Genomic DNA, 27,673 nt, shown 5'->3' on the forward strand with positions numbered 1-27,673 from the left:
TGAGTGAAGTGGAAACCACCATGTGACAGTGCTGCAGGCGAGGCCGTGTCTGATTGTGTGAGCCAGGTTTCTGTAATGGCCAGCAGGTTGAAGTTGTGAAAGATGAAGAGGTCATGGATGGATGTTAATTTATTGCAAACAGAGCGTTCATTCAATAGGGCACATTTAAGTGATGGTGGTGGGAGGCATGTGATATTTCTGAGATTAGCTGAATTTATAGGCTTATAACCAGTTCAATCTGAATGGTTTGGTTATATGTTACCAGCTAATAAGATTAGAAAGGAGAGATAGATATACAGTAGGTGGATGTTCGTTTTTTTTGTATTGGTGGGTGGATGTGAAAGTACAAGTAGATAAGTAAGTAAAGAGCTCATGGGTGTTTAGAAGAGGGGAGTGAATAATGGAGGAGGCAATGTGCACTGAGTGGTGAGTGTCAGGGAGATTACAGGATAATTGAAGCTTGGTATTCCATGCAATGAAATTAGAAGTAGCAGATTGGTTAGCATTATGTAATTGTGTGTATGTTTGAGATAGGGTTAAGTAGAGTGGATAATTATAGTAATAATTTGTAATAAGTATTGTATTTACCTTGCTTGATGTTGTTCAATTTTTTCAACTGTTTGTTTAACTGTTCTTTATGAGTAATTCCCACTTTGTAATTTCTCACTTAGTAGATTTCTAACTTAGAGAACTTCCCTGGCAGAGAACTCCCCTCTAGGTGAACAGATATACTAGGTCTAATTAAGAGAGCCTACAACTGAGGTCACAGGACCAGCTAATCAAAGGACATAAATTAGCCTGTGTTAAATAAACAATAGCCTATTCAATGCTCACTGTTCGCCGAAAGCGAACAGTGAATGCCAGCCAGTTCTCCGTTTCATGCTCGCTGCAATTCACTGGTGTATTTCAATGGGGTTTTCACTGTGATTCGCGAGTGTATTCAATGCTAGGATGGAGAACTGCTTTCACCATGATTTTCACTGTGATTCACCGTTTTGCATTCGCCATCATTTTAAGATGAACTGAAAGGTGTTCTTTTAAAATAAAGGTTTTCTTTTTTATTTCCGGTGACAAAAAATCTGTAATTTTATTATGTGTAGGGGCATGCTATTTGGATTCATGTGCTTGCAGCACATGAATATATATATATATATATTTATTTTTTCACATGACGTTAGCAGGGGGAGCCGCTCATTACATATTCACTGCACTTGGTCCCGCTCATTACATATGCACGAGGGGAACCAGCGCAGCCCTCCTTCTCCTCCCTAGTTGCAGGGGCCCCCTGCCTGCTGGTGGTTGGCATGCAGCCGGGTCTGGCAGTGCAGGGTCAGGTTGGGTAGTGCTGGTGGGCAGGGGGTACCTACAGTGTATGTGAGATCAGCGGCGGGGTCCCTGCGTGGATGGGAACTAATGGTTCCCATCCACCGCAGGGACCCCGCCGCTGATCTCACATACACCGCAGGGACCCTCTGCCCGCCAAGCGCTACCCAACCTGACCCTGTGCTGCCTGTGTACCCACCAGCCCTCCTTCTCCCCCACACAGCATCCGGTGCAGGCAGGGAGGCTTCCATCTCCCTGCCTTCCGCTGTCCCCCCGGCTCCCTGCGGCATTCACCGGGTTAATATTAACCGTCAGGGGCAGTGAGGCCCTGACGTGTTGAATAGAGGGAGAGAGAGAGAGCTGGCAGCGAATCCTCAAGCCCTCTGGAATGCGGCAAATGTGCAGCAAATCCTAAACAGGATTCACTGCACATAGTGAATAAAATCATTGAAAATTGGCCTTAGTGATCCCGATATCTTCAGCATTCATCCGCAGAAGGCATTTATTTTTTATATGTGTGTTTCCTTAGCTTCCTACCATGGTACAAGCACTAAAACAAAGACTTTGGGCGAAATGTAATAGGGTGGGATTTTTTAGACATGTGCGATTTTTGGTCAAAAACGGCCGAAATCGCACTTTTTCCGAAAATCGCACATTTAATAGGTTGAAAATCGCGGTAAAAATCGCACTTTTTACAGCGAAATCGCACTTTTGAAAGTGGCGATTTTTAGTCACATTTCAAATCGCATCCAGATGTTTTCCCATTATAAAGTATACAACTCGCAAATGTAATAGGGTGCGATTTTTGGTAAATGTTACCAAAAATCGCAAAAAAAATAGACCAGGTTCTGACAGGCGAATTTGACAGAACCATGCACAGATCATTGAGATGTGTGCATGGTCCTGTTAATAAAAATGTGTAAAAGTGTTTTTATAAAAAAAAAACGGCGTGGGGTCCCCCCTCCTAAGCATAACCATCCCCGGGCTCAATGAGCCGGTCCTGGTTCCAAAAATACGGGGGACAAAAAATCTGGGGGTCCCCCGTATTTTGAAACCAGCACCGGGCTCCAACAGCCCGCGGTGTCATGCCACAGCCGGGGGACACTTTTTACACAAGTTCCCCTGGCCGTACCATGAGCACCGTGGCTGGTCAGCCTTGGACGGGGTACCTGGAGGAGTGGGGACCCCCCCCCAATAAAGGGGTCCCCCCCCAGGCTTCACCCGTCCAGGGCTGAAGCCCAGGGCTGTCACCGGCGTCCGTGGCCAGTGGACGCCGGCCTGATAGGGTTAAATCGATCATACGTTACATTGCTTTATACCGGAGAACTACAAGTGCCAGCAGACCTCCCCCGCATGCTGGGACTTGGAGAACCACAAGTCCCAGCATGCGGGGCATTAATGGGCCCGCTGGGACTTGTAGTCCACCTGTAAAAAAAATGTTTATAAAAAACACACACACAGAGAAGTAAAAGTTTATTACACACACATCCACACACCTCACTTTTACACCAGCGTTACTTACCATTCCTGGATCCAGCGCTGGTCTGGCTGCTTCACAGCCGGCTCCCCCCGCACTGACAGGCAGCGGGGAGAACCGGTTTTCTCTGTTGCCTCTAACAGCTTCTGTAGCGCTGTTCCAGCGCTACAGAGGCTGAGAGCGCGATTGCGTCTCCATGGAGACGTATCGGCCAATCGCGCTCTCAGCCTCTGTAGCACTGGGACAGCGCTACAGAAGCTGTTAGAGGCAACGGAGAAAGCCGGTTCTCCCCGCTGCCTGTCAGTGCGGGGGGAGCCGGCTGTGAAGCAGCCAGACCAGCGCTGGATCCAGGAATGGTAAGTAACGCTGGTGTAAAAGTGAGGTGTGTGTGTAATAAACTTTTACTTCTCTGTGTGTGTGTTTTTTATAAACATTCTTTTTACAGGTGGACTACAAGTCCCAGCGGGCCCATTAATGCCCCGCATGCTGGGACTTGTGGTTCTCCAAGTCCCAGCATGCGGGGGAGGTCTGCTGGTACTTGTAGTTCTCCGGTATAAAGCAATGTAACGTATGATCGATTTAACCCTATCAGGCCGGCGTCCACTGGCCACGGACGCCGGTGACAGCCCCGGGCTTCAGCCCTGGACGGGTGAAGCCTGGGGGGGGGACCCCTTTATTGGGGGGGTCCCCACTCCTCCAGGTACCCCGTCCAAGGCTGACCAGCCACGGTGCTCATGGTACGGCCGGGGGACCTTGTGTAAAAAGTGTCCCCCGGCTGTGGCATGACACCGCGGGCTGTTGGAGCCCGGTGCTGGATTAAAAATACGGGGGACCCCCAGATTTTTTTTCCCCCGTATTTTTGGAACCAGGACCGGCTCATTGAGCCCGGGGCTGGTTGTGCTTAGGAGGGGGGACCCCACGACGTTTTTTTTTAAACTTTTTTTTTTAAGCACAAAATCGCATTTATGAAAATGCGCACATTTTCATGACTGAAAATGCGCAAATTTTCAAGACTAAAAATCGCCCGAAATCGCGGCAAATCGCATTTTTTTGCCGCAAATTCGCATCTCATTACAAATGCAAATTCGCGGCAAAAAATGCGATTTTTAAAGGTGCGATTTGGTGCGATTTTTTTTTAGTCTAAAAATCGCACCCTATTACATTTCGCCCTTTGTGTTCAAGTATCATTAGACTAGTTCAAGCCCTGCTGTCAGCTGCTCTGTAGCATTACCCAGTTTGCAGAAAAGTCAGTTCTAGCCTTTCATCAAGCACCAGCTCAGTGTGCAGTTGCAGAATTGCTTGTCCCAGTCCAATATTCAGAACCACCAGTACCAGGTTTCCAGCTCTTGTCCACTGATCCCAGTCCAGTGTACAGTTCCACCATTTCCAACCTGGTGTCCAGTTCTTGTCCATTGGTTTTGGCCCATTGTCCAGCTCACTGATCCAGTGACCAGCTCTTATCCACGGGTTTCAGCCCACTGTTCAGTTCCACTGGTGTAGGTCCAGTCTTCAGCTCTTGTCCACTGGTTCTGGCCCGGTGTTCAGTCCAAATTTTACCAGTACTGTCTGGTATTCATTTCCAGACAAGTAGGGTTTTGGGGGGTTACAATCGCACTAGACTTAGGGAGTTAAAGTACAAATATATTAATCTCTGGGCCCCTTTGAATGCATATACCTAAGAAGGCTTTCTTTTGTAAACATCCAGGGGTGTGCTACCACGGAAATTCAATAGGAAATTGGGGAAAGAATATGATTTGTCACATGTGTGTTGCACCTAATAAGAAAAAAGGGTACTTATGTAATATCTGGGCTCCCATTTTTCTTATGAGACCGCGTCCCCTCGCGGGGCTCGCTGCGCTCACCACGCTTCGGGCACGGTGGCTCGCTGCGCTCGCCACACTATATAAAATCAACTCCATGCGTAGTTGGATATTAGGGGTATGAAAAAATGGGGTGCATTTAACATGGGAGCCCAGATAATACATAAGTACCGAAAAAAGGATACACAGTAAAATTGACCTTTTATTGGGTTTAAACTAAAACTGCGAAATATGATGAACTTACATAAAACATAAAACAAGGTGAATACAGTGTTTGCTAAAAGAAGCACGTGCGGTGCCTGCATGTATTGGTCTCCTGTCTGCAAGATCTCTTGAATAAATTGTTATGAAGCTATTATTAAAGTCGCCCTCTTATTGATGGCTGTATCTGCCTATATTCAATCTGATAGGGCTATATAATGCTGATTTAACAATTATCAGGATCAGGTCTGTGTTTCGTGGCTCAGCTTGAGTAGTGCAATCTAAGGGATATGTCAATTCCTTATTGCAGGGTTGAATTGTTAGTGTTGGCAACTATCACTTCTCATGTATAGTGGGAGAGAAAAGAGAGTTTTCATCAATGTCAGTAGGATCTCTCCAATATGTCCCAATCTTTAGATCTCCTGGTGTGTACACTATTTGTACAATTTTCCAATTGTACTAGTTACCTCCGAACAGTTTGTTATTAAGGTAATGCAGTAAATGGAGGTTAACCCCACATCAGATTATATCACCTGGTGTCTAGGGCGGCTGTTAATATTGTTGCATTTTACCGCATCCAATATTTCAGCTAATAGAGTATTCAATCCTGGGCTATTGTCGCCTGTTGATCCTCTAGTTATCCCCTGTTAAGTATGATTCCACGTGAATCTAGAGGTGAATGGTTCACTTATTCAATATCTGTTAGCGGGGTCCCTAGGTGTACACTTGTTTAAATATATCACATATAGTTGGGCGTAAATAACTTGTATTGATTTATCATATGGTGGTCCTTTGTGGGACCAAAAATTAGAATTTGACACACATTCTCTGCATTGTTCAATGTGTATGGGCAGTGTAGCTGTTTAAACAGTGTTGCAATTTCGTTTGGTACTTTATTGGTTTTGTAACAATTTCACGTAGCAATACTGCGTATCAATGAAATTAGGGCTATATTGTCACTCTGCAGCACATACTTTGTACCATGCCTCAGCTAGTACATACTAAGTAACGGGGTCTCATAGGTTAAATATAACGGGACCTTCTGGTGAGATTCTCTGTATATATATATATATATAGTATGTGTGAGCTGCTGATGGGTGGGCGCTGATAAGCGATCCGATCCTAGCAGTCCACCGTCTGTGGAGAGGCTCTCAACAATCTCCTCGCAGCCCAGTCAGCAGAGCAATACCCGTCTCAAGCACTGATACATACAATAATATACATTAGAGTCCTTAAAAGGACTAGTAAAACAGACAATGACAGGAGTCAACTGATACATGCACAGCGCCGCAAAGCTAGCATTGCCGGCGTACGCTTCGCAGATCTTCCTCAGGCCTGGTTTCCTGCATTTTAGCAGATGTAGCCATGCTGGTCATTGATGCAATTCAGATGTGTTTGCATTACCTATGGATTGCTCGCATTACCTATGGTATCTAATCTCATTACAGTTTCATATATAGTATACTCAGGGAATGGAAATGGCTGGCCGCAAGAGGTGGACAGTCGTTAACAGAAAGGATTCCTTTTTGGAGGCAAACTTTTAAATAATATGAGATACTGATGAATGAGTGAGATAAAACTTAACTTTAGATTCCAATTATCTAAAATAATAACTCTATAATTTCATATGATGCAAAGTTTGCCATGAAGAGTTAGTTAACAAAATAAATTAAATAAACTTCAATAAACTTCAAAATTGGTGAACAATTTTTGTGCCACTAACTATTCAATATATAGGTATCATTGCAGTGGCAGTTAGTGGTGTTGTTAATTAACCATACACTGTTGGTGTATGATTTGATTTGTGTCCTTAAATACGACAACAGGGTGACACTCCCAGTGTGTTTAACGATTGTGTGTGTTTAGTTAATATTCATAACAGAAATCAAGAATATACACAATGAACACTATGATACCCTTAATTGGTAATGTTAATTGATCAAATAATTAAGTAGCCACTTAAGAGTCAAATCTTTCTGCTGCCCAACGTCATCAAAGAAATGAACGGACAGAGGGTGAGAGAAGACGTTGACACACTGATAAAAAGAAAGATAAATGTAAGGAGGATACTTCTGTAAGTAGTGTTAGGTCAGCCCTGTTGCTGTAGTATTGCCGGGCTGAAATGCGCTACCAGAAAGTCTTTCCTACACAGAATATAGAGAAGGTGGCAGATATTTGCATATCAAAATGATGGATGTCACTCCATATTGTATGTCTCCAAATTGTAAGAACAGTAGGAGAGGAGCAGTGTTGTGGTGGCCGGAATGGGTTAAACCTGTGCCGTCTCAAATGAACAGCATCTGCTACATGCGTGTAGGTGACAAAAAACAATGCTGGCAATCACAGTGTGTAACAGTATCAGGAGGCAATTAAGCGTACCAGTGGATACCTATATCTCTAAGATTAAATCAACACCTAAATGCAGAAAACAAATATTGAATATAGATCTAAGGCTTTAGAACCCTGAATTGCGGCAAGAAAGAAGGGAGAACAGTGTTTGTGGAGCCGGAGTCGATCAGTACCATCCCGTCTTCGTTGAGCGGCCGGGAGGTATGACTGAAAGACCCGGCGCACTGTCGGGAAAACAAAGGAGAGCGTGTGTGAGGACACCGGCTGTGCGCGGTGTTAGGTCTGCCCTGATGTCGGAGCAGTGCAGGGCAGAGATGCCAGCGGACCTGTCACACACGGAGAAAGAAGAAGGAGAGGGGGGATACCTGTAGCGGCGGCGGGTAACTGGGGCGGTGTCACTGACAGTGCTGTCAGTTCCCCATTAGACCGGAGAGCTGCTGTAGCCTGTCTGCATCAGAACGCGTTTCACCACATGGGCTTGATCACCTGGATCATTCTGTTTAGGAGAGACTTTATGGTAGCGCATTTCAGCCCTGCAATACTACAGCAACAGGGCTGACCTAACACTACTTACAGAAGTGTCCACCTTACATTTATCTTTCTTTCTATCAGTGTGTCAACGTCTTCTCTCACCCTCCGTCCGCTCATTTCTTTGATGACGTTGGGCAGCAGAAAGATTTGACTCTAACCCACTGCACTTCTCTTTTCCCAATCTCCCTAAGGATACTCTTTATATTAGTGACTACTTAATTATTTGATCAATTAACATTACCAATTACGGGTATCATAGTGTTCATTGTGTATATTCTTGATTTCTGTTATGAATATTAACTAAACACACACAATCGTTAAACACACTGGGAGTGTCAGCCTGTTGTCCTATTTAAGGACACAAATCAAATCATACACCAACAGTGTATGGTTAATTAACAACACCACTAACTGCCACTGCAATGATACCTATATATTGAATAGTCAGTGGCACAAACTTTGTTCGCCAATTTTTAAGTTTATTGAAGTTTATTTAATTTAATTTATTTTGTTAACTAACTTTTCATGGCAAACTATGCATCATATGAAATTATAAAGTTATTATTTTAGATAATTGGAATTAAAAGTTAAGTTTTATCTCACTCATTCATCAGTATCTCGTATTATTTAAAAGTGTGCCTCCAAAAAGGAAACTTTTCTGTGAACGACTGTCCACCTCTTGCAGCTGGCTGTTTCCATTCCCTGAGTATACTAGTACTTGATTCCTGGGGGCACCTCCAACATTACTTAACTATTGGATATTAACATCTTTATTATCTTTTACATTGGTTTTTCAATATAATCTGCTACATATGTTCTTGTCCTTTGCATGATACTACCCTTGTTTGCTACTAGTTTCATGTATAGCCCACTGTTTTTTTTTATTTAGATAAATATGGGTTTCCAAGGATCCAGACAGGATGGATCCTCACCGCTTGTCCTAGGGTGCAGCATGGATAACTAATGTACAGTAAGTAGAAGACCTCTAATTATACCAGACATGTCCTGTTGCATTATCATGCAATTATGCTGCTTCCCAACCCAATCAGTATATTAAGGTCCCAGCACTGCATGGTGAATTGGATCGCACCTGGGAATATACTGTATAAGAATGACAGTTACTTGTCCTCTACATTTTTATTAAAACATTAAATAGCAATTTCCACTAATCCATTCTCACTGTATTTCATTATTGTCTTCCTGAACTACCAAGATGTGTTTCTGATTATTGAAACTTAAAAGCTAAAATGCTATAAAAGAACCTCAGCAGTACTGTAAGGATATATTATTCCATCACCAATATGGAATACATCTGTGCCATCCTTTAAACTCCCCAGAGAGGATTTTGACAACAATCTACTATTAAGACAGTGCATCAAAATTGATTATGATTACTACTCAATACATATCTTTTTATTTTATTTTTTAAAAATGGTATTAACCTTCTCTTGTTGCATTGACATTTTTATATTGTCGTTATATATGGTTTTAAAATAAATCATTCAGATAAAACATAAAGCTCCTTTCTCAAAATGGTGCTGTGTCCCTGACTCAGGATCACAGTGCTGCACTAAACCTTGTGTACATGGATGATAATGGAGAATACAGTACTGTACCTCTTATAACACTACTACTGTTGTTCTGAATGCACCAATGCTTAGGAGGTTTCCTAACGAGATTCTGCAGCTCTGCCTTGATCTCCTATTGAGATCTAATTGTTCTGGTTCTCACCTATCTTCTTTTATCTCTTTAGTGTAATATAGAAAACCCCTCTTGTGCATCCCTGATATGAAACAACTTTTAATGACAAAATCTCACAGGAAAGCTCAGAACTGTGCTTGCAGAGAAAATATCATCTACCTGAAAACATATGCACCGGATGCATGGAAATTTTATGCGGGCTTCATTCAAATTTATTCCCAGAATGTTTACTTACAGCAAATATAGAATTTTGTGGTTTTCCCCTTCCGACAATATTTTATTTGCATGTTGTTATAAGAATGTGTTATATATATATATATATAGGGTGCTATAGCAAGCAAGTAGCGGCACTCGTCAGGGTTTGAAAAAGTCAAAAAGTGGTTTTTAATGCTCCAACGTTTCGGGGCTCCAAACTGCCCCTTTGTCAAGGTGTACAAACGGTTTGTACACCTTGACAAAGGGGCAGTTTGGAGCCCCGAAACGTTGGAGCATTAAAAACCACTTTTTGACTTTTTCAAACCCTGACGAGTGCCGCTACTTGCTTGCTATAGCACCCTACACCTACCTTCTGGAGGGCACCCAGGTGGCTGCTCAACTAAAGGCTGAGTGCCGGACTGACTGAGATCCTATATATATATATATATATATTAGTACAGTTACATACCTCACAACTGTCCCAATTTTCATGGTTCTTTGGGGCCTATCCATGCAGTGGGGGGGGGGGGGGCAGTTGGGAGACCTCGCTGCCTGCCACTGCTCTGCCTAGCAAAGCAGCGGGGAAAAAAGATGCTGTACGTGCATCTATGCACACAGCATTTATGCAGGGAGACAGGGGGCATGACAGAGATCTGGCTAGGCCCCACAGTGGCAAAATGGGAGCATGGCTTCACGATCACGGGTATTCCTGAAAGACCATACCCCTTTTTCAAGAACGCGCGTGGTGGAGCCGCGTGGTACTCCCGTCTCCGGCCACCTCAGTGTTGGATGTATGCAGTTAAAAGAAATAGAGGAAAATTTGGGGAAATATTACTTTCTTCGGTACATACAGAAATATTACAGGTAGAAAGATGAGAAGGTGCTTGGATCAAATGGGTTCACACGTGAAATTATATGACCTGCAATTGTTATGAATAAATATCGAGCCTTTCTAAACTAAAATACAATTTATCTAATTGTGCCAATTATTTATGCATGCCCACATTATTATTATCCTTATTGATATGGCTCCACAAGGGATTCACAGTGCTCAGTTACAGAGTACATAAATAAATAGACAAAATAGGAAACAGTGACTTATGCTGGACATGTGACTTATGTTGACTTATGCTGGCCTTTATCTAACCATCCAACTAGTAACTCTGGTACTGTATGTGAGCAAATGACAATCAGCAATTTGCTCGCAAACCCAGGAAAATGGAGAAAACATTCGGTCAAATTGTTTAAATCAAACAGATTCAACTACAGAACCTTGTCTGAATGACAGTTTTTGTCTGTTTCCAGATTTTGAGAGCAAATGAGAAATGTAATTGTGATAAACCAGCCTTTGGCTGAGCTGCAGGGATGACAGGGGTTAAGAGATATTGGAAAGGTCCAAAAAGCATGTTGATTCTTATAAGTTAGTGGGGGGGATTTATGTCCTTGCAGGACCACATTCCTTAGGCTTGCAAGAGGGTGGAAAGGATGTGAGGATTTCAGGACAGAAAAAGAACCTTAGAACAAAGGGGAGAATGGAGATCAAGTCAGGACACTCTGTGGACAAGATGGGCACAGGCTAAGTCTACCACCGCAAAAGACAGCTCTTAACACAAGAGCTGTCCTTTGCCAAAATTATCGCATATGTTAGAGCATATGCGATAATTATGTAGGCGATGGGGGGCCAAGGGGGGCGGAGCTGGGCTGCGGATGTTAGAACATCCCGCCCAATGACTGAATAGGAATCAAGAGGATAAAACATCTAAGGCTGGGGATGGCTTGTGGGTATCACATGACATATTATCCAATAGGGACGCAGATATTGAAAGGTTAGTTTTCTTCATAAGGTTTGTCAGTTTTCCAGCATTTCAAAGCAAATGGTCAACTTTCATGTGCTCTCATCCATAACCATGTTTTTGTTCCAACCAGTGAGATCTGAAGATAAATCTGCGTGTGTGTATGGCCACCTTTACAGACACACTAACGCACAGATTCTGACATTTGATCAGACACTGCTGTCAGTCATAATGGGGATGGGAGAGTGCTGCAGTTGCTGATGCCCAGGAGGGAGGCTAATTGTTATTTGTACTCACAACTTCTTCAGTTGCTGGTCATGACGGGCCTTTAGCTATGGAGCAGTTTCCGGTCGTAGGGGCCACCTTTTGCATATACCGATTCCATCTGCATCACCCACACCATTTGGATATGATTCTGGATGATATGTAGCAGTATCACAATCGTGGTTGGAGTGTGGGGTTGTCATAATCTTGGGTGGTGGGGTGTGGGCAGAGCCGAATTTCCCATTAGGCACGTGCCTAGGGGCGGCACAAGTTTGGGGGTGGCACTTGGATGCCTGTGATGGTACTGTCAGCCCAAAATGTACCAATAACTGCAAAATATCCACTGTACTGTACCATATTCCATCTCAAATAGAGTGTAAATGGATAGCACATGCAGTTACTGCCCCTGTAAACTATCCTACTTAGTAAATATGTACTCATAATAAAAGAACATGTCACAGATTTTTTTTAATAAATCCATTATACTGGCTGTTATCAAATGAGGGCTTATAAGTAATCAATAAAAATAATATACTTAGACAGGGGGTGGGGGGCGGCATCATTGTTGTGCCTAGGGGCGCCATCATCCCTAAATCCGCCCCTGGGTGTGGGGGTTACTTAATTTATTTATTTAACTAATGCAGATGTTTATGTTAATATATTGTGTGTTTATGATTTTTGGCCACCTGCCCCCCTTTCTCTATCATGCTGGACTGGACAAGACTGCGTTGTCCATACTGTATTTTCCACACCGTGCATTGCAGAATGCTTCAGTCTATCCTCAATGTCCAGCTCATCATCCTCTCCAAACGTACTATGTCCAACTCCCATCTCTTACAAGCCCTTCACTGGCTCCTCTTTTCATTCAGAATCCAATTCAAGCTTCTCACACTGAATTACAAAGCTCTCACCCAGTCCTCTCCCATTTACACCGTTTCTCCTTTTTTGCCCATTCCCTTCACTAATGCATGCTGCCTCTCCTGATTACTTACTACCTCCTTCAGGGGCGTAACTATAGCACCGCAGCCCCCGCAACTGCGGGGGGGCGCTGTGCATGTGGGGGCGCCGGGGGCTGCGGTGCTATAGTTAAACCCCCCCTCAATCCCCTGCAGACTTACCTATCGCGCTGGTCCCGGCGGCTCCGTTCTTCTGCTGAGGACCACCACAAAATGGCCGCCCCCATATAGCACACAGTTCTCTGAAACTGTCTGCTGTATGGGGGCGGCCATTTTCTGGTGGTCCTCAGCAGAAGAATGGAGCCGCCGGGACCAGCGCGATAGGTAAGTCTGCAGGGGATTGAGGGGGGGTTTGCATGGGCGGCGGGGTAGGGGTGCTCGGCGGGGCGGCGGGGTAGGGGTGCTCGGCAAGGCGGCGGCAGGGGGGGGCGACCCCCCCCTAACGGCGGGGGGGTGCCCAAAACGTAGCTATGCCACTGACCTCCTTCCACTCCTACCACGATTTTACATGCACTGATCCCTTTATCTGGATTCTCTCTCTTTCTCTTCATCAGACTCTTTCCCTTTCTACAAAACTTCAAATGACCTCTGAAGACCCACATCTTAAACAAGCCCATTCAACTCTCCTCCACATTGTTACTGAGATGAATCTGATATAGATCCCTCCAGGCACCCTCTGTGGCCATCCGCATTATTTTGAGCATGCCCAGACGGTCTCCGGGTCATAAATCTGTATAAGGACTGCTCTTATCGGTAGGGCTTTCTATTGTGGATATGTGCGTTAGTACTTATGCGATTATTATGAATGCAGTGTCACTGCAATGTGTGGCATGGGGATGCGGTCAATTTGCCGGCGGTCGGGATCCCGGCGTTCAGAATCCCGACACTGGAATCCCGAAACTTTCTCCCTCCGTGGGTGTCCACGACACCCATAGAGGGAGAATAAAATAGCGTGCCGAGCGTAACGAGGCACCGGGCCCGCTGCGTGGCGAGCGCAGCGAGCACGCAAGGGGGGGGCGATCCATGTCCCCCCCATGTCGGGATTTCGGCGGTCGGGATTCCAGTGTCGGGATTCCGACCGCCGGGATCCCGACCGCCGGGATTATGTATCGAATCCGTGGCATGATGTACCGGAAAGAGTTAGTGCATCTTGCACATGGAGAGGCAGAGGGTGACAATGAGAGGAAACAGGTGCCACCACACAATGGGTGACTGGAGCAGCAGTGGATTACTTCAGGGAATGGGTGACATAGGAGGAAGTGGGTGACACCAGCAGGGGGGCCAGATCCCCGCTAAAAAGGGGCATGACAGTGGGAGGGGGCATGGCTATGCCCTTGTTAAAAATATAGCAAGGGGTGCCGTTGGCTGACTGTATCGTTTAAAGAGATAGACATTGAGCATCATGTGCTGAGCTGGGGAGAGAGGCTATCATCTCTCCCAACTGCCTGACTCCCTGCCTCATCTCTCTCCCCTGCCATCTCTATGCCACTGGACACCTGGGGAAGGCAATGGAGAGAGAAACTACAAAAAACAGCGGACCCTTTAATGCTCTGCATGCTGGGACTTGTAGTTTGCTGGGACTTTTTGTTCCATAGCAGAACCCAATACTTTTTTTTAACCCTTTAATTTACACCTTAACTATCATCGTGGCACCCACTGCCTCAGGGAGCTGGAGATAGCCACAGGCTTCAGCCCTAGCCATGGTGGCATTGATTGGGGGGAACATTGTACTAAAGTGTCCCCCAGCTATGACATTACCCTGATGGCTGAGTCTGGTGCTGGTTACAAAAATACGGAGGGCTCCTACTCCTACTATTTGTTTTGGAACCAGGACTTGTCCAAGAGTACGGTGCTGGTTTTTGAAAATCAGAAACCAGGACCAGCTCACAGAGGTTTATGCTCATAGGGGGGTGACCATGCGGTTGAATTTTTTTTACACTTTTTGTTCTTATTTTACACAGAGAAGCATGCACAAATCTCACTGATTCATGCATGCCTCAGCAAATACGGATGGAAAATGTGTCATATTTTCCATTTGTATTTTGAGGTACATTCACAGACGAATTCAGCCATAAGAATGAGAGTAAATTTGCCAATCTTATAAAACTCCATGGCCATATGCGGCCGAGTTCCATATTTGGTCTATTCATTCATTATGCTGAATTCGGCTGAGCATGTAGAATTTGGCCATTTGTTAATTTGCTGAATGGCGGGTGCCGGCCGTGATTAAGATCAAATGGGTACACATCAGGGCATTTGTACCCATTCAATCTTAGTAAATTTTCCCCATAGTATCCTGTGACTTTTCTTCTGAATAGGTGAGCTAGGGTTACCACATGATACATTTAAGGTGTGCGTGACTCTTCTTCTGAATAGATGAGCCAGGGTTACCATATGGGACAGTTAAGATGTCATATGGTAAATGTATTGGGTGAATGGTACTGTATGAGTACCATAGGCGTGCGCAAGGGGGGTGCCGGGGGTGCACAGGCACCTCCTAATCATAGCTGAGGGATGGGGCTTTCCAACGAGCCCAGCCCCGTGTCTCTAGCCCCCTGGGAACCGGAGATACAAAGCTGGAACGTTCCCTATAGGATAACATGGGACCCGCTAATTCCGACCCCCACCCAGTTCAATGGCTGCCAGTTCCCCCTTCGGCATCACTGAAGCTCGAGGTTGATTTCAGTCGAACCCAAATCGCTGGGCCTTCAATCTGATACCAGGCGGATCCATATGGATTATTTGATTCCAGGGATATTGAGGTTAAACCGTTTTTTTTTGTTGTTGTTTGTATGTGTGTGTGTGTGTGTGTATACTATGTGTGCGGGCGGGCATTTGCCCCTGGGCACTTGGGGTACAAGTGTCCCGTGCCCGCCACAGCCTCCTTCCCTTTTGAGTGGCTGACCAGATGCTGCCTGCCGCTGACAGGTAAAGTAGCTTCAGTGTGCGGCGTGCAGCATCCGGCCAGCGGCTCAAAAGGGAAGGAGGCTGCGGCTCCGGTGGGCATCTTATAAGAAGAGTGCACAGCGCTACCCGGAAGTCCGGATTCACGGGAGCGCTGGTGTGCAATGCGCACCCCCAGCAATGAGCATGAAACTCCCCTTGTCAACGAGCATTTAACCACCCCCTTCCCAGGGAGCATGTGACTCCTGGCAAAGAACATTTCACATCCCCCCCATGGCATAATCTGTAATGGCCATCACAGTCTGAGGCGTAACGTGTAATGGGCATCATGGTGTGAGGCGTAACATGTAATGGGAATTACACGTACAACGTGTAATGGGCATTATGGAATGTGGTATACTATGTAATGGCTGTGTGATGTGTAATATGCATGTAAGTATGTGTTAATTTTTGGCGCGCGCCTTCGACGTGCACAGTCCCTATTGTCCCTGTTTTAATAATATTTTTTTAAGCCCTAACATAATGTGTAATGGGCATTACGGTGTGTGGCATGTGTGATGGGCATTATTGTGCGTGACATTATGTCTAGTGTGTTTCATTATGTGTAATAATAGGAGATGATGAACACGCCCAGTAGATAGTGATGGACACGCCCCCTCCAATGGTGCACCCCCTAATAAAATGGGCTGCGCACGCCTATGATGAGCATAGGCGTGCGCAGCCCATTTTATTAGGGGGTGCACCATTGGAGGGGGCGTGTCCATCACTATCTACTGGGCGTGTTCATCATCTCCTATTATTACACATAATGAAACACACTAGACATAATGTCACGCACAATAATGCCCATCACACATGCCACACACCGTAATGCCCATTACACATTATGTTAGGGCTTAAAAAAATATTATTAAAACAGGGACAATAGGGACTGTGCACGTCGAAGGCGCGCGCCAAAAATTAACACATACTTACATGCATATTACACATCACACAGCCATTACATAGTATACCACATTCCATAATGCCCATTACACGTTGTACGTGTAATTCCCATTACATGTTACGCCTCACACCATGATGCCCATTACACGTTACGCCTCAGACTGTGATGGCCATTACAGATTATGCCATGGGGGGGATGTGAAATGTTCTTTGCCAGGAGTCACATGCTCCCTGGGAAGGGGGTGGTTAAATGCTCGTTGACAAGGGGAGTTTCATGCTCATTGCTGGGGGTGCGCATTGCACACCAGCGCTCCCGTGAATCCGGACTTCCGGGTAGCGCTGTGCACTCTTCTTATAAGATGCCCACCGGAGCCGCAGCCTCCTTCCCTTTTGAGCCGCTGGCCGGATGCTGCACGCCGCACACTGAAGCTACTTTACCTGTCAGCGGCAGGCAGCATCTGGTCAGCCACTCAAAAGGGAAGGAGGCTGTGGCGGGCACGGGACACTTGTACCCCAAGTGCCCAGGGGCAAATGCCCGCCCGCACACATAGTATACACACACACACACACACACACATACAAACAACAACAAAAAAAAACGGTTTAACCTCAATATCCCTGGAATCAAATAATCCATATGGATCCGCCTGGTATCAGATTGAAGGCCCAGCGATTTGGGTTCGACTGAAATCAACCTCGAGCTTCAGTGATGCCGAAGGGGGAACTGGCAGCCATTGAACTGGGTGGGGGTCGGAATTAGCGGGTCCCATGTTATCCTATAGGGAACGTTCCAGCTTTGTATCTCCGGTTCCCAGGGGGCTAGAGACACGGGGCTGGGCTCGTTGGAAAGCCCCATCCCTCAGCTATGATTAGGAGGTGCCTGTGCACCCCCGGCACCCCCCTTGCGCACGCCTATGATGATGAGTACAGATGTGTCCGAGTACATCAAGCCTCCTTTCGCGTTAAACAGCACTTCCGGTGGTGCGATTCAGTAAAACCACTTGACATTTTTTGCAACTTTTTCCGTTGAATAGCATCTTACATCTTTGCAATATGGTGTGTACAGGGTGCATTAAAATGATATGTGGCATTGTACTGTATATTCAGTGTGTGATTGTGGCTGAATCTGCATACAAAATGCCCCGTTACAGTGATTTCCATGAAAACACTGTAATGTTTAATTTTATTATGCAGAATTATAAAGCTACAGTCACACAATGAATATAGACATGCTGCATATCATTTTAATCAGCAGAAACAGGTTGTGCATGTTATTTACTGAGTTCTGTAACTAAGATGTCATTTAATGGAAGAAATTGAAAAAAAAAATACACCCAATTCAACAGAGTCACCCAGAGCTCATGTGTTACAGTATGTATAATGCGACTTGTATCACAAGGATTATTCTATGGCCAGTATTTTTCCTATGTAAATGTAAATGTCTGCCAATTCGCCGTGTGAGATTCGACGGTGGTTTTCAATGGGGTTCTTACTCAAATTCGCCGAGAGTGCATTCAATGCTCAAAGGGAGAACTGCTGTCTTCAGTGATTTTCACCATGATTCACCTTTTTGCATTCGTCATCTTTTTAAGGTGAACTGGAATGTGATCTTTTAAAATAAAGGGGGTTTTTTTGGGTGTCAAAAAATATGATTTTTTTTTCTGTGAAGGGGCATGCTATTTTTATTCATGTGCTTGCAGCACATGAATATATATAAAAAAAATGTAAATATTTTTTTACAATTTTTTTTTCTTTACAGATTCACCAGCAGGGGGCCGGGAGCTGATCCTTAATATTCATATATTAACTGCACACTGGTTCCATTCATTAAATATGCAGGAGCGGGACCAGTGAGTGCAGCGGCTGAGGGCTCCCTATCCCAGTCCCCTGCCAGCTCTCCCGGGGCGCTCCCTGTGTCCCTGCCAGCCCTCTTTCACGCCGACAGTGTCCGGCGCAGACAGGGAGGCTTCCATCTCCCTGCCTGACGCTGTCCCCCGGCGGCATTCAACCGGGGGGGGGGGGTGTTTAAAATTTGCCGCCAGGGGCAGCGAGCCCCTGAGGCATTGAATAGGGGGCGAGGGGATGGCTGGCAGCGAATGCACCAGCCCTCCGGAACCCAGCGATTGTGCAGCAAATCCAAAACAGGATTCGCTGCACAGGGTGAATTATGGCATTGAATACCTGCCTATGTGGATACATCTGTATTAACAGACACAAAAGGCAAAGTATATGGCTGATTTGAAGCCAGAATGGTAATGCTGGACAAGGCATGGAGTAGATACATGCGGGCTCAGCATCTATCTGATAAAGGAGTATGAATTGTGAAATGCAGTGGAGCAAAATGACAGTAACAGGAGGAGGAATGCAAGCACCACGAGATGAACCATTCATGCCGACACTACAATTTCAGAACAATGATTTTGGATGTTACTGTATGTCAGTGTGCATATTTTCCATGTACAAGACTCAGAAAGCGCAATACTAGGGATTATAATATAAAGCTGCATTTTATTATAAATGTGCAACCCATTAATATAGAACAAAGGCTGGATGCGGATGCAGGTATAGGCACAGTCCTTATATATTAAAGTCGACTTAAAAAATTGATCATCATCCGGTCTTGAATACAATTTTGAAATGAAAAAAATATATTACAAAATAGCTTGTTTTTGAAAAGCCAATATAATTAAAATAAACACTTTGGGGGCAATACAACAAGGTTTCCTGATTAAAATCGCAACACATAAAGTCTGTTATTTCCAGGAGAACAGAAGATCAATACAATGCACTAATAAAGATGATTATAAAAAGACATTAGATAGTGATTTTCCAAAGGTTGAGAAATCTAGATGGAATTGAACTGTAAGAAGGAACACCAGCACATGTCAGGAGACAGATTTGCCTGTCACAAAATATAAGAACTAGCAGAAATATCCTGGACATTGTACTGATGAAATTGTCAGTGCAGGAGTTAAAACAAAAGCTTTTTGATGTGTTTGTGTGGATTATTAAGGTGTATTCATGTACAATGTATTATTGTATAATATTAGTGTATATTACTGTGTAGTCTTTATTCGTTTTGGCTGTGTTACATTCGCAATTACAGTGGTGAGATGTCATATACAGTACATACAGTGGCCAGTAAACAGTACAATTAAAAAACTTCAATATTTTTCTTTTTTAACCTCAAGGTCAGTGGCGCCGGAACGGGGGGGGGGGGGGGGCGAGGGGGAAGCTTGCCCCCCCCAAAATTACTGAGGCGCCAGTATGTCCGGCCCGCCCGCCTATATTACAGCCGCCCGCCCGCCTGCCTATATTAAAGAAGTATCATCCGCCCGGCCGCCTATATTTCATACCAGGCGCCGGGGATGGCTGCTGCTGCTGCCGCCGGGGAGATGTGCATAAGACGCGCCAGCCAATCACTGCCGGCGCATCCCCTCCACATACACTGTGATTGGCGGGCGCGTCTTCTACACATCTCCCCGGCGGCAGCAGCAGCAGCCATCCCCGGCGCCTGGTATGTAATAAAGGAGGGCGGGCGGATGATAATACCAGCGGCACGGGAGAGGGTTACAGGGGACAGCCGTCCCAGGCAACGGCAGACTCACCAGTTTAGCTGCCCAGCCGATCACCTCCCCCGCTCAGCCCTTTATTCAGCCCCCCGCACGTTCATCTCCCTGGCCACACTGTTCGCAGCTGGCTGCTGGAGGCAGGAAGGAGATGGGCACAGAGGAGCCTGTCTGCCAGGCCTGTCTGTCCGAGCAGCCACCCTAGGCTCCCCTCATTGACAGGCTGCCTGCTGTGTGTCGCTGCTGGGACTCGGAGGCTGAGCAAGAAGTCCTCCAGGAGCTACATTAGGGAAAAGGTACTTTTGTGTATGCTGTGGGTGAATATTGGAGGGCCAGGGAGAGTGCTTTTTTTTTGGGGGGGGGGGGGGGGTTATTTGAATGGGGTGGGAAAGTGCTGTAGGGTGGACAGTGAGTGGGTTGAGAGGGGTGTTGTGTGTGAGTAGTTGAAGGGGAGATTTCATTAAATGTGTATGTATTTTTATATGAGTCAGGGTTATACATAGAGAAACCCCTCTTTAGAAATCCTGCGTTTGCCCCTGGGTGTGTGGTATAATGTTAAGCCATGCCCCGTCTACGACAAATTGGGGGGGCGCAAAACATGCCCTTGCTCCGGGCACCATGGCACCTAGCTGCACCACTGGATAATACATAAGTAATATAGTTTTTTTCTTAGATTCCTTCTAATGTAGGGTACACACCAGGACGACCACCGTCGTTCACGACCGATAGACGACCATGGAACGATTTCCCTTGGACTTCCCGGGAGCTCCCAGGCAGTCCCCAGCAAACGATTAGCAAAAATTGTGTTTTTTTGCGGAACGATCTAGATCCGATCCCGATGCGCCCGCGATGGTCGTTAAGACGGTCGGATCGCTGGTTTTGTTTTTTTTGCAAGAACACATGCGACCGTCGTCAGATGGGCCTTTGAAATTTGAATGACGGGGCTGGACTAGCAGAGGGGGGAGGACTAGCAGAGGGGGATAGGAATAGCAGCAGCCATTTTAAACCAGTGTATTTCTGCTTTGTTACTAGTGAGGCTTGGTTTATACCTGCTGGACATAGCTATTTACACATTACTTTGTTTTGCCTGCCATTACAAAGTGTCTTTTAACCCTGCACTATGGAGAATGCAGTGATGGGTAGTCACCAGCAACAGTACCTGCTCTATTATGCAGTTTTGAAGCTCAGGCGTCAGAGAGCCCAGCGCAGGAGAGAAAGATCATGCTGGACAAAGCAGTGGCTACTTCAGCGTCAGACTCGTTCGCACATGCCACTGCTCAGGGACATCAGGGAGAATAACCCAGACGATTTTCGTAACTTCTTGAGGATGGATGATGCCACATTCCAGGAATTGCTGCGTCTGGTGACTCCCCACATCGAGAAGCAGGATACCAAGTATCGCATGGCTATCCCTGCTGAGGAACGGCTGGTGGTGACCCTGAGGTTTCTGGCGACAGGACGGTCTCTTGCTGACCTAAAGTTTGGATCCCTCATCTCCCCGCAAGCTTTGGGCCTCATCATCCCGGAGACCTGCAAAGCCATTGTGAAGGTGCTGCAGTACCAGTATTGCAAGGTAAGGATGAAATATACACTGTACACTTTATTGTGCAAACAAAATATTTTTATTTATAATTTAGGCCTAGGACAGAAACAGGTTTTTTAGGCCTTTCATGGTTAAAACATGTAAAATAGTAAATAGATTGTGTCAACACAAATATATTATAATACCATATATAAAAGATATTGTACAAAAACACACACTATATATAAAGATTTAAGTATGTATGACCCAGTTTAAACTTTCCCAATAAGTACGGGCTACTGTGTGGCAGAGGATGTCTGCCGCAGATAAGTAAAGGCTGCGGCCCACATAGCGCATGGCGCAGATGCAATGGTCCCGGCCCCATTGATGTGCGCCATACGCCATGTGAGCAGTGGCCATCACATACCTGCAGCTGAGACCATGTCTGCCGCACAGTACCCCATACTATTTGCAAAGACAAAAGGGTAATAAATGGAGTTTGCTCTCCAGATTGAGGAGAATCCTGTTCTCCCTCTGGTAATGCAGGTACAGGTAGCAGCATATAAAAAGAAAAAAAAGACACTCTGGTAACTTCTGAAACAGGCCCTTACAACAGTAGGGATAAGGTACTGTGTGGCAGAGGATGTCTGCTGCAGATATGTAAAGGCTGCGGCCCACATGGCGCATGGCGCAGATGCAATGGTCCCGGCCCCATTGATGTGCGCCATACGCCATGTGAGCAGTGGCCATCACATACCTGCAGCTGAGACCATGTCTGCCGCACAGTACCCCATACTATTGGCAAAGACAAAAGGGCAATAAATGAAGTTTGCTATCCAGATTGAGGAGAATTCTGTTCTCCCTCTGGTAATGCAGGTACAGGTAGCAGCATATAAATAAACAAAAAAAACACACTCTGGTAACTTCTGGAACATGCCCTTACAACAGTAGGGATAGGTACTGTGCGGCAGAGGATGTCTGCTGCAGATATGTAAAGGCTGCGGCCCACATGGCGCATGGCGCCAGGGCCGGCCTTAGGCATAGGCAAACTAGGCAATTGCCTAGGGCATTTGGAATGCCTAGGGGCATCAGCAGATTCTGCTGATTAAAATGATATGCAGCATGCCTATATTCTGTGTGTGAGTGAGGCTGTATCTGCATATGAAATAGTGTATTCATGGAAATCACTGTAACATAGCATTCCGTATGCAGGTACAGCCAGAGTCGCACACAGAATATAGGCATGCCACATATCATTTTAATCATCGGATGCTCCTTGTGTGTGCTTGTCATAACAATGCAAAGAAGACGAATTTTCAGCAAAAAAGGCCCCCAACGTTAGCAGAACTGGCCAGGAGCTGCATGGCCTATTGAGACAAGATGTATGAGGAAACATCTGTATCCAAGCAGAAGCAGAGGTCACAGTGTTAGCGGCTGTGCGAGTGCTGACTGCGGGTGGGTTGGTTGTGCAATAGTGTTCGGCATATGTGTAAGGGGCATTATGTGTGTCATGTATAAATGCATTAATAATGTGTGACATATTTGTAACAGGCATTATGTGTGTCATGTGTATAAGGGCATTAATAATGTGCAACATATGTGTAAGGGGCATTATGTGTGTCATTATGTGTATGAAGAGCATTAATAAAGGTTGGCATAATGTGTAAGGGGCATTATGGTTATAAGGACATTAATAATGTGTGTCATGTGTAAGGGGCATTACTGTGTGGTATTATCAGGGGTGCCGAGAGAAAGGGGTAGGGGGTACAAATTACCCAGGCCAAAGTCTGATGGGAGGGCCCAGTGGTGGCCCGGGCCCCCTCCCCTTAAGTGACAGCAGCAGCTGCAGCTCTTCTCCTCTGCCCAGCACACACTGCTTTGTGCTGGGTTGCAGTGTGGCCATGGAGGTGGTTAAAATACAATATTTTCTCAGAATTTTTTTCTAAGGGTATAATGTGAGGAGTAATGTATATAAGGTAAAGTGGTACTACAGTGTGATGTAACGTGAATAAGGGACACCATCGAATTATATAATGTGAATAAAGTTGCACTACTTTGTGGCATTATTTGAATTGGGGGCAAAATTGTGTGGCCATGCCCCTTCCCTGTTTGGGCTGCGCACCAAATGTGTGCACTGTTTCTATTTAAAATATTGCGGGTAGGAGCACCAAAATGATGACTGCTATGATGAGGGTTGATGGTGCTGGTAAAGGGGAGCAGGGTCAGAGGCGGAACTAGTGGTGGTGCTAGGGGGCACCAGCCAAAATCTTGCCTAGGGCATCATTTAGGCTAGGGCCGGCTCTGCATGGCGCAGATGCAATGGTCCCGGCCCCATTGATGTGCGCCATACGCCATGTGAGCAGTGGCCATCACATACCTGCAGCTGAGACCATGTCTGCCGCACAGTACCCCATACTATTGGCAAAGACAAAAGGGCAATAAATGGAGTTTGCTATCCAGATTGAGGAGAATCCTGTTCTCCCTCTGGTAATGCAGGTACAGGTAGCAGCATATAAATAAACAAAAATACACACTGTGGCCCTTGTGTGGCAGAGGATGTCTGCTGCAGATATGTAAAGGCTGCGGCCCACATGGCGCATGGCGCAGATGCAATGGTCCCGGCCCCATTGATGTGCGCCATACGCCATGTGAGCAGTGGCCATCACATACCTGCAGCTGAGACCATGTCGATGGTAAATGATAAAGTAGCCTATTTTTTAAGACAGATCCTCAAAAACAGGACACTCTGGATCTTCTATCAGTAAAGAACTGTAGAATTGACGGTACTTGGGGGGTTGAGAAGGCTGTGTAGGTGTTGACTGGGTATGTGTTGGAATTGTGCTCGACTGGCCTGCTACGGTGGCAGGCGGAGTAGGCACTGGTGATTCTAATGACAGTGGTGTGTCTGGTGCACTACCAATGCCAACTATTTTAGTGCCACTGTTGAGATACCCTAAACTGCCATTATACACCAACTCCATGCATAACTTTTCAAAAGTAAGTTGCTGGTCAGGAGCCATGTTGCGAACACACTCTGCCACATAAGTGAAGTAGTTGTCATGTTTGTCCGGGTTTCTTTGCAGGACTTGATGTGCCCGCATCATAAATTCTTCATGTGCCGCTGCTTCTCCTTTTTTTCCTTTGCCACGCATTTTTTTGGCACGGGGGAGTGGTGGAGTGGGTTCCAGGGTGGGTGGCGGAGTGCGTGCCGGAGTAGGAACTTCGTTCGATGTGCATGCATTCTCAGATAGGACAGATAGGTCTGGGGTTGCAGGTGGGTAGTCACCAAGCTGTAAAAAAATTGAACATGTTTACTAATCAATTCCATTTACTTCTAATTTCAGTTCCCTACCAGCGTGAATGAATGGAAAGTCATCGCAGAGGAGTTTGAACAGCGATGGAACTTCCCAAATTGCGGTGGAGCCATTGATGGCAAACATGTCCGCATAGCCCAGCCTATCAATAGTGGTTCCTACTATTTTAATTACAAGGGCTATTTTAGCATTGTACTAATGGCTGTTGTTAATGCGAACTATGAGTTTATCTTCCTGGATGTAGGAAGGAATGGCCGTGCATCGGATGGTGGCACTTTCAAGGACACAAAGTTCTACGAAAGGCTCATAGCGAACACCCTTCACTTGCCGTCTGTCCAGGAAACTAAACAGGGGCTTAACTTTGTTTTTGTGGCTGACGAGGCTTTTGGCCTGCACGAGCATGTCATGAAGCCATATGCGCAAAGGGGGTTGAACCATGACAAAAGGATCTTTAACTACAGGCTATCCAGGGCACGGCGTGTTGTGGAAAATGCTTTTGGCATCCTGGCAAGCCGGTTTCGCATTTTCCACACTGCCATTAACCTGAGGGTGGACAAAATTGACTGGGTTGTCACGGCGTGCTGTGTCCTGCACAATTTGCTCCGCAGAAAAGCCACACAGCAAAGGGCTACAGGCACAGCACTCCAAGAAGACCAAGAACTGCCAGAGGAGGTAGTGCAGATATCCTCCTTGCAAACCCCAACACAACGCTACACAGGGAGTGCACGAGCCAAACAGGTGAGGGAAGAGTACATGGCCTACTTTAATGGGGAGGGCGCTGTGGATTGGCAGGAGGAATCAATTAGATAGCCAAAAAAATAGACTCACCGATGCAGACTGCGAATTCTCCTCCTCCTCCTGCGCCGTGACTTCTTGGTTTTCATGTTCTACCATAAGGACTACTCCTGTCCTCATCGACTCCTGGCTGAGGGTGAATGTCAACCGGTCATAGTACCAGAGCGATGTTTGATACATCTCGTCGACTCCAGCACCAGACTTCTTTGCAGCCTCCATCTTCTTGTGTTCCTTTAAGAACACCGTGCGCATATTCTGGATGCGTTTCCTCACCCATTTAACATTGGCCTCTGGATGAAATGGAAGACTGTAGCGTGCCAACTCCTCCAAGGCTTGGTTTCTTTTCATTTTGTTTGAATACTCCTTGGATTTTGTTCTCCACAGGCATTCGTGTGTACGATATTTTTCAATAAACCCTTCCAAAAACTCTTGTTCCTTTGCGTTGGACATTGGGACTGTAAAAAGATAAAACCATTTTAGTTGTTATAGTTATACCCATGTTTTGTTTCATATTTAAATTTTTATAGTTATAGTTACCAGTTTACCTAGTTCTTATGTTTTAAGTATTTAAAATGTTAATAAACTTTTATGAAAACCACTATACATTTTATTGTGCAGATTGCTATTCACACACACAGGTGAATGGGGCCTAGCAGAGAGGAGTGCATGGAATACTGCAATGGTGGACAATGGTTTATGTATATATATCTATATATACACAAACACACACACACACACAGGTGAATGGGGCCTAGCAGAGAGGAGTGCATGGAATACTGCAATGGTGGACAATGGTTTATGTATATATATCTATATATACACAAACACACACACACAGGTGAATGGGGCCTAGCAGAGAGGAGTGCATGGAATACTGCAATGGTGGACAATGGTTTATGTATATATATCTATATATACACAAACACACACACACACACAGGTGAATGGGGCCTAGCAGAGAGGAGTGCATGGAATACTGCAATGGTGGACAATGGTTTATGTATATATATCTATATATACACAAACACACACACACAGGTGAATGGGGCCTAGCAGAGAGGAGTGCATGGAATACTGCAATGGTGGACAATGGTTTATGTATATATATCTATATATACACAAACACACACACACACACAGGTGAATGGGGCCTAGCAGAGAGGAGTGCTTGGAATACTGCAATGGTGGACACTGGTTATATGTATACACACACACATGGGGCCCACCCAAAAAAAACAGTGACATGGTCGGGTGCACGGTTGCCAAACCAGTGCTTTATACACACTATATACATTGGTGGCAACAGTGGGCATGCATAGAAGAGCATTGGGAGTGCAAACATACCAGGTTGTTGTTCTGGGAGATGAGACAAGAAGGAGAGTCCAACTGCTGCGCCAGCGCTGTTTGCTATGTGGAAAAACATGGCGCCGGGGGAGTGTTTAGGAAATGCCACTCAAATAGGCTGGATCAAACGACGGACGCACCGACGGACGGACGACGGAGGCGGCAAAAAACACTCACGATCTGCATACGATTGACGGTCGGTCGGCCTGGGATTGACGGATCCTACCTGCAGCACGTAGGACCAAAGATGCGACCAAACGAGCGGCGTGAACGCGCATTGGATCGGAATCGGATCAAATAAATGGCAAAAACACACGATAGTACACACAATCTGCATACAACCGGTCGGAATCGGATCTAAATTGACAGAATCGTGCCCTAGTCGTCCTGGTGTGTACCTAGCATAAGTTATACAGTATGTCTGAGGATGCCAGGTCTTGCTGATGCTTTTAGTTCTACAAGCACAGTAGATGCCTGCCAGGCAGGGCCGGCAACAGAAATCTTGGGGCCCTGCACAAAGATATTTCTGGGGCCCCCCACCTAATCCTAAATCCACACAACCCTCTTCTGCATGAGCCTCATTTAACCTTTCGCTGCTCCAGGTCCTGCTTTCAGGTGCGCCCTTCCCTCATTCTCACTCCTGCTGGCTCCTGGTTATTGCTTCCTGCTG

The 27,673-nt window shown here is 45.8% G+C and overlaps 1 protein-coding gene across 1 annotated transcript; it reads right to left on the minus strand.

Annotated features, from left to right (window-relative positions):
• Positions 1–23,938: 23,938 nt before the first annotated feature.
• On the minus strand, positions 23,939–27,400 carry LOC146027060 (uncharacterized). The gene is made up of 2 exons (XM_083158062.1): positions 25,693–27,400; positions 23,939–24,840 (listed from the first exon to the last, which is right to left on the minus strand). The coding sequence occupies exons 1-2, from the start codon at positions 26,107–26,109 to the stop codon at positions 24,268–24,270; spliced, it is 990 nt and encodes a 329-aa protein (XP_083014188.1). The 5' UTR covers positions 26,110–27,400; the 3' UTR covers positions 23,939–24,267.
• Between the last annotated feature and the right edge of the window lie 273 nt (positions 27,401–27,673).

The sequence above is a fragment of the Crinia signifera genome, chromosome 8 (genome assembly GCF_055691185.1).
Source record: "Crinia signifera chromosome 8, ASM5569118v1, whole genome shotgun sequence".
Taxonomy (NCBI): Eukaryota; Metazoa; Chordata; class Amphibia; order Anura; family Myobatrachidae; genus Crinia; species Crinia signifera.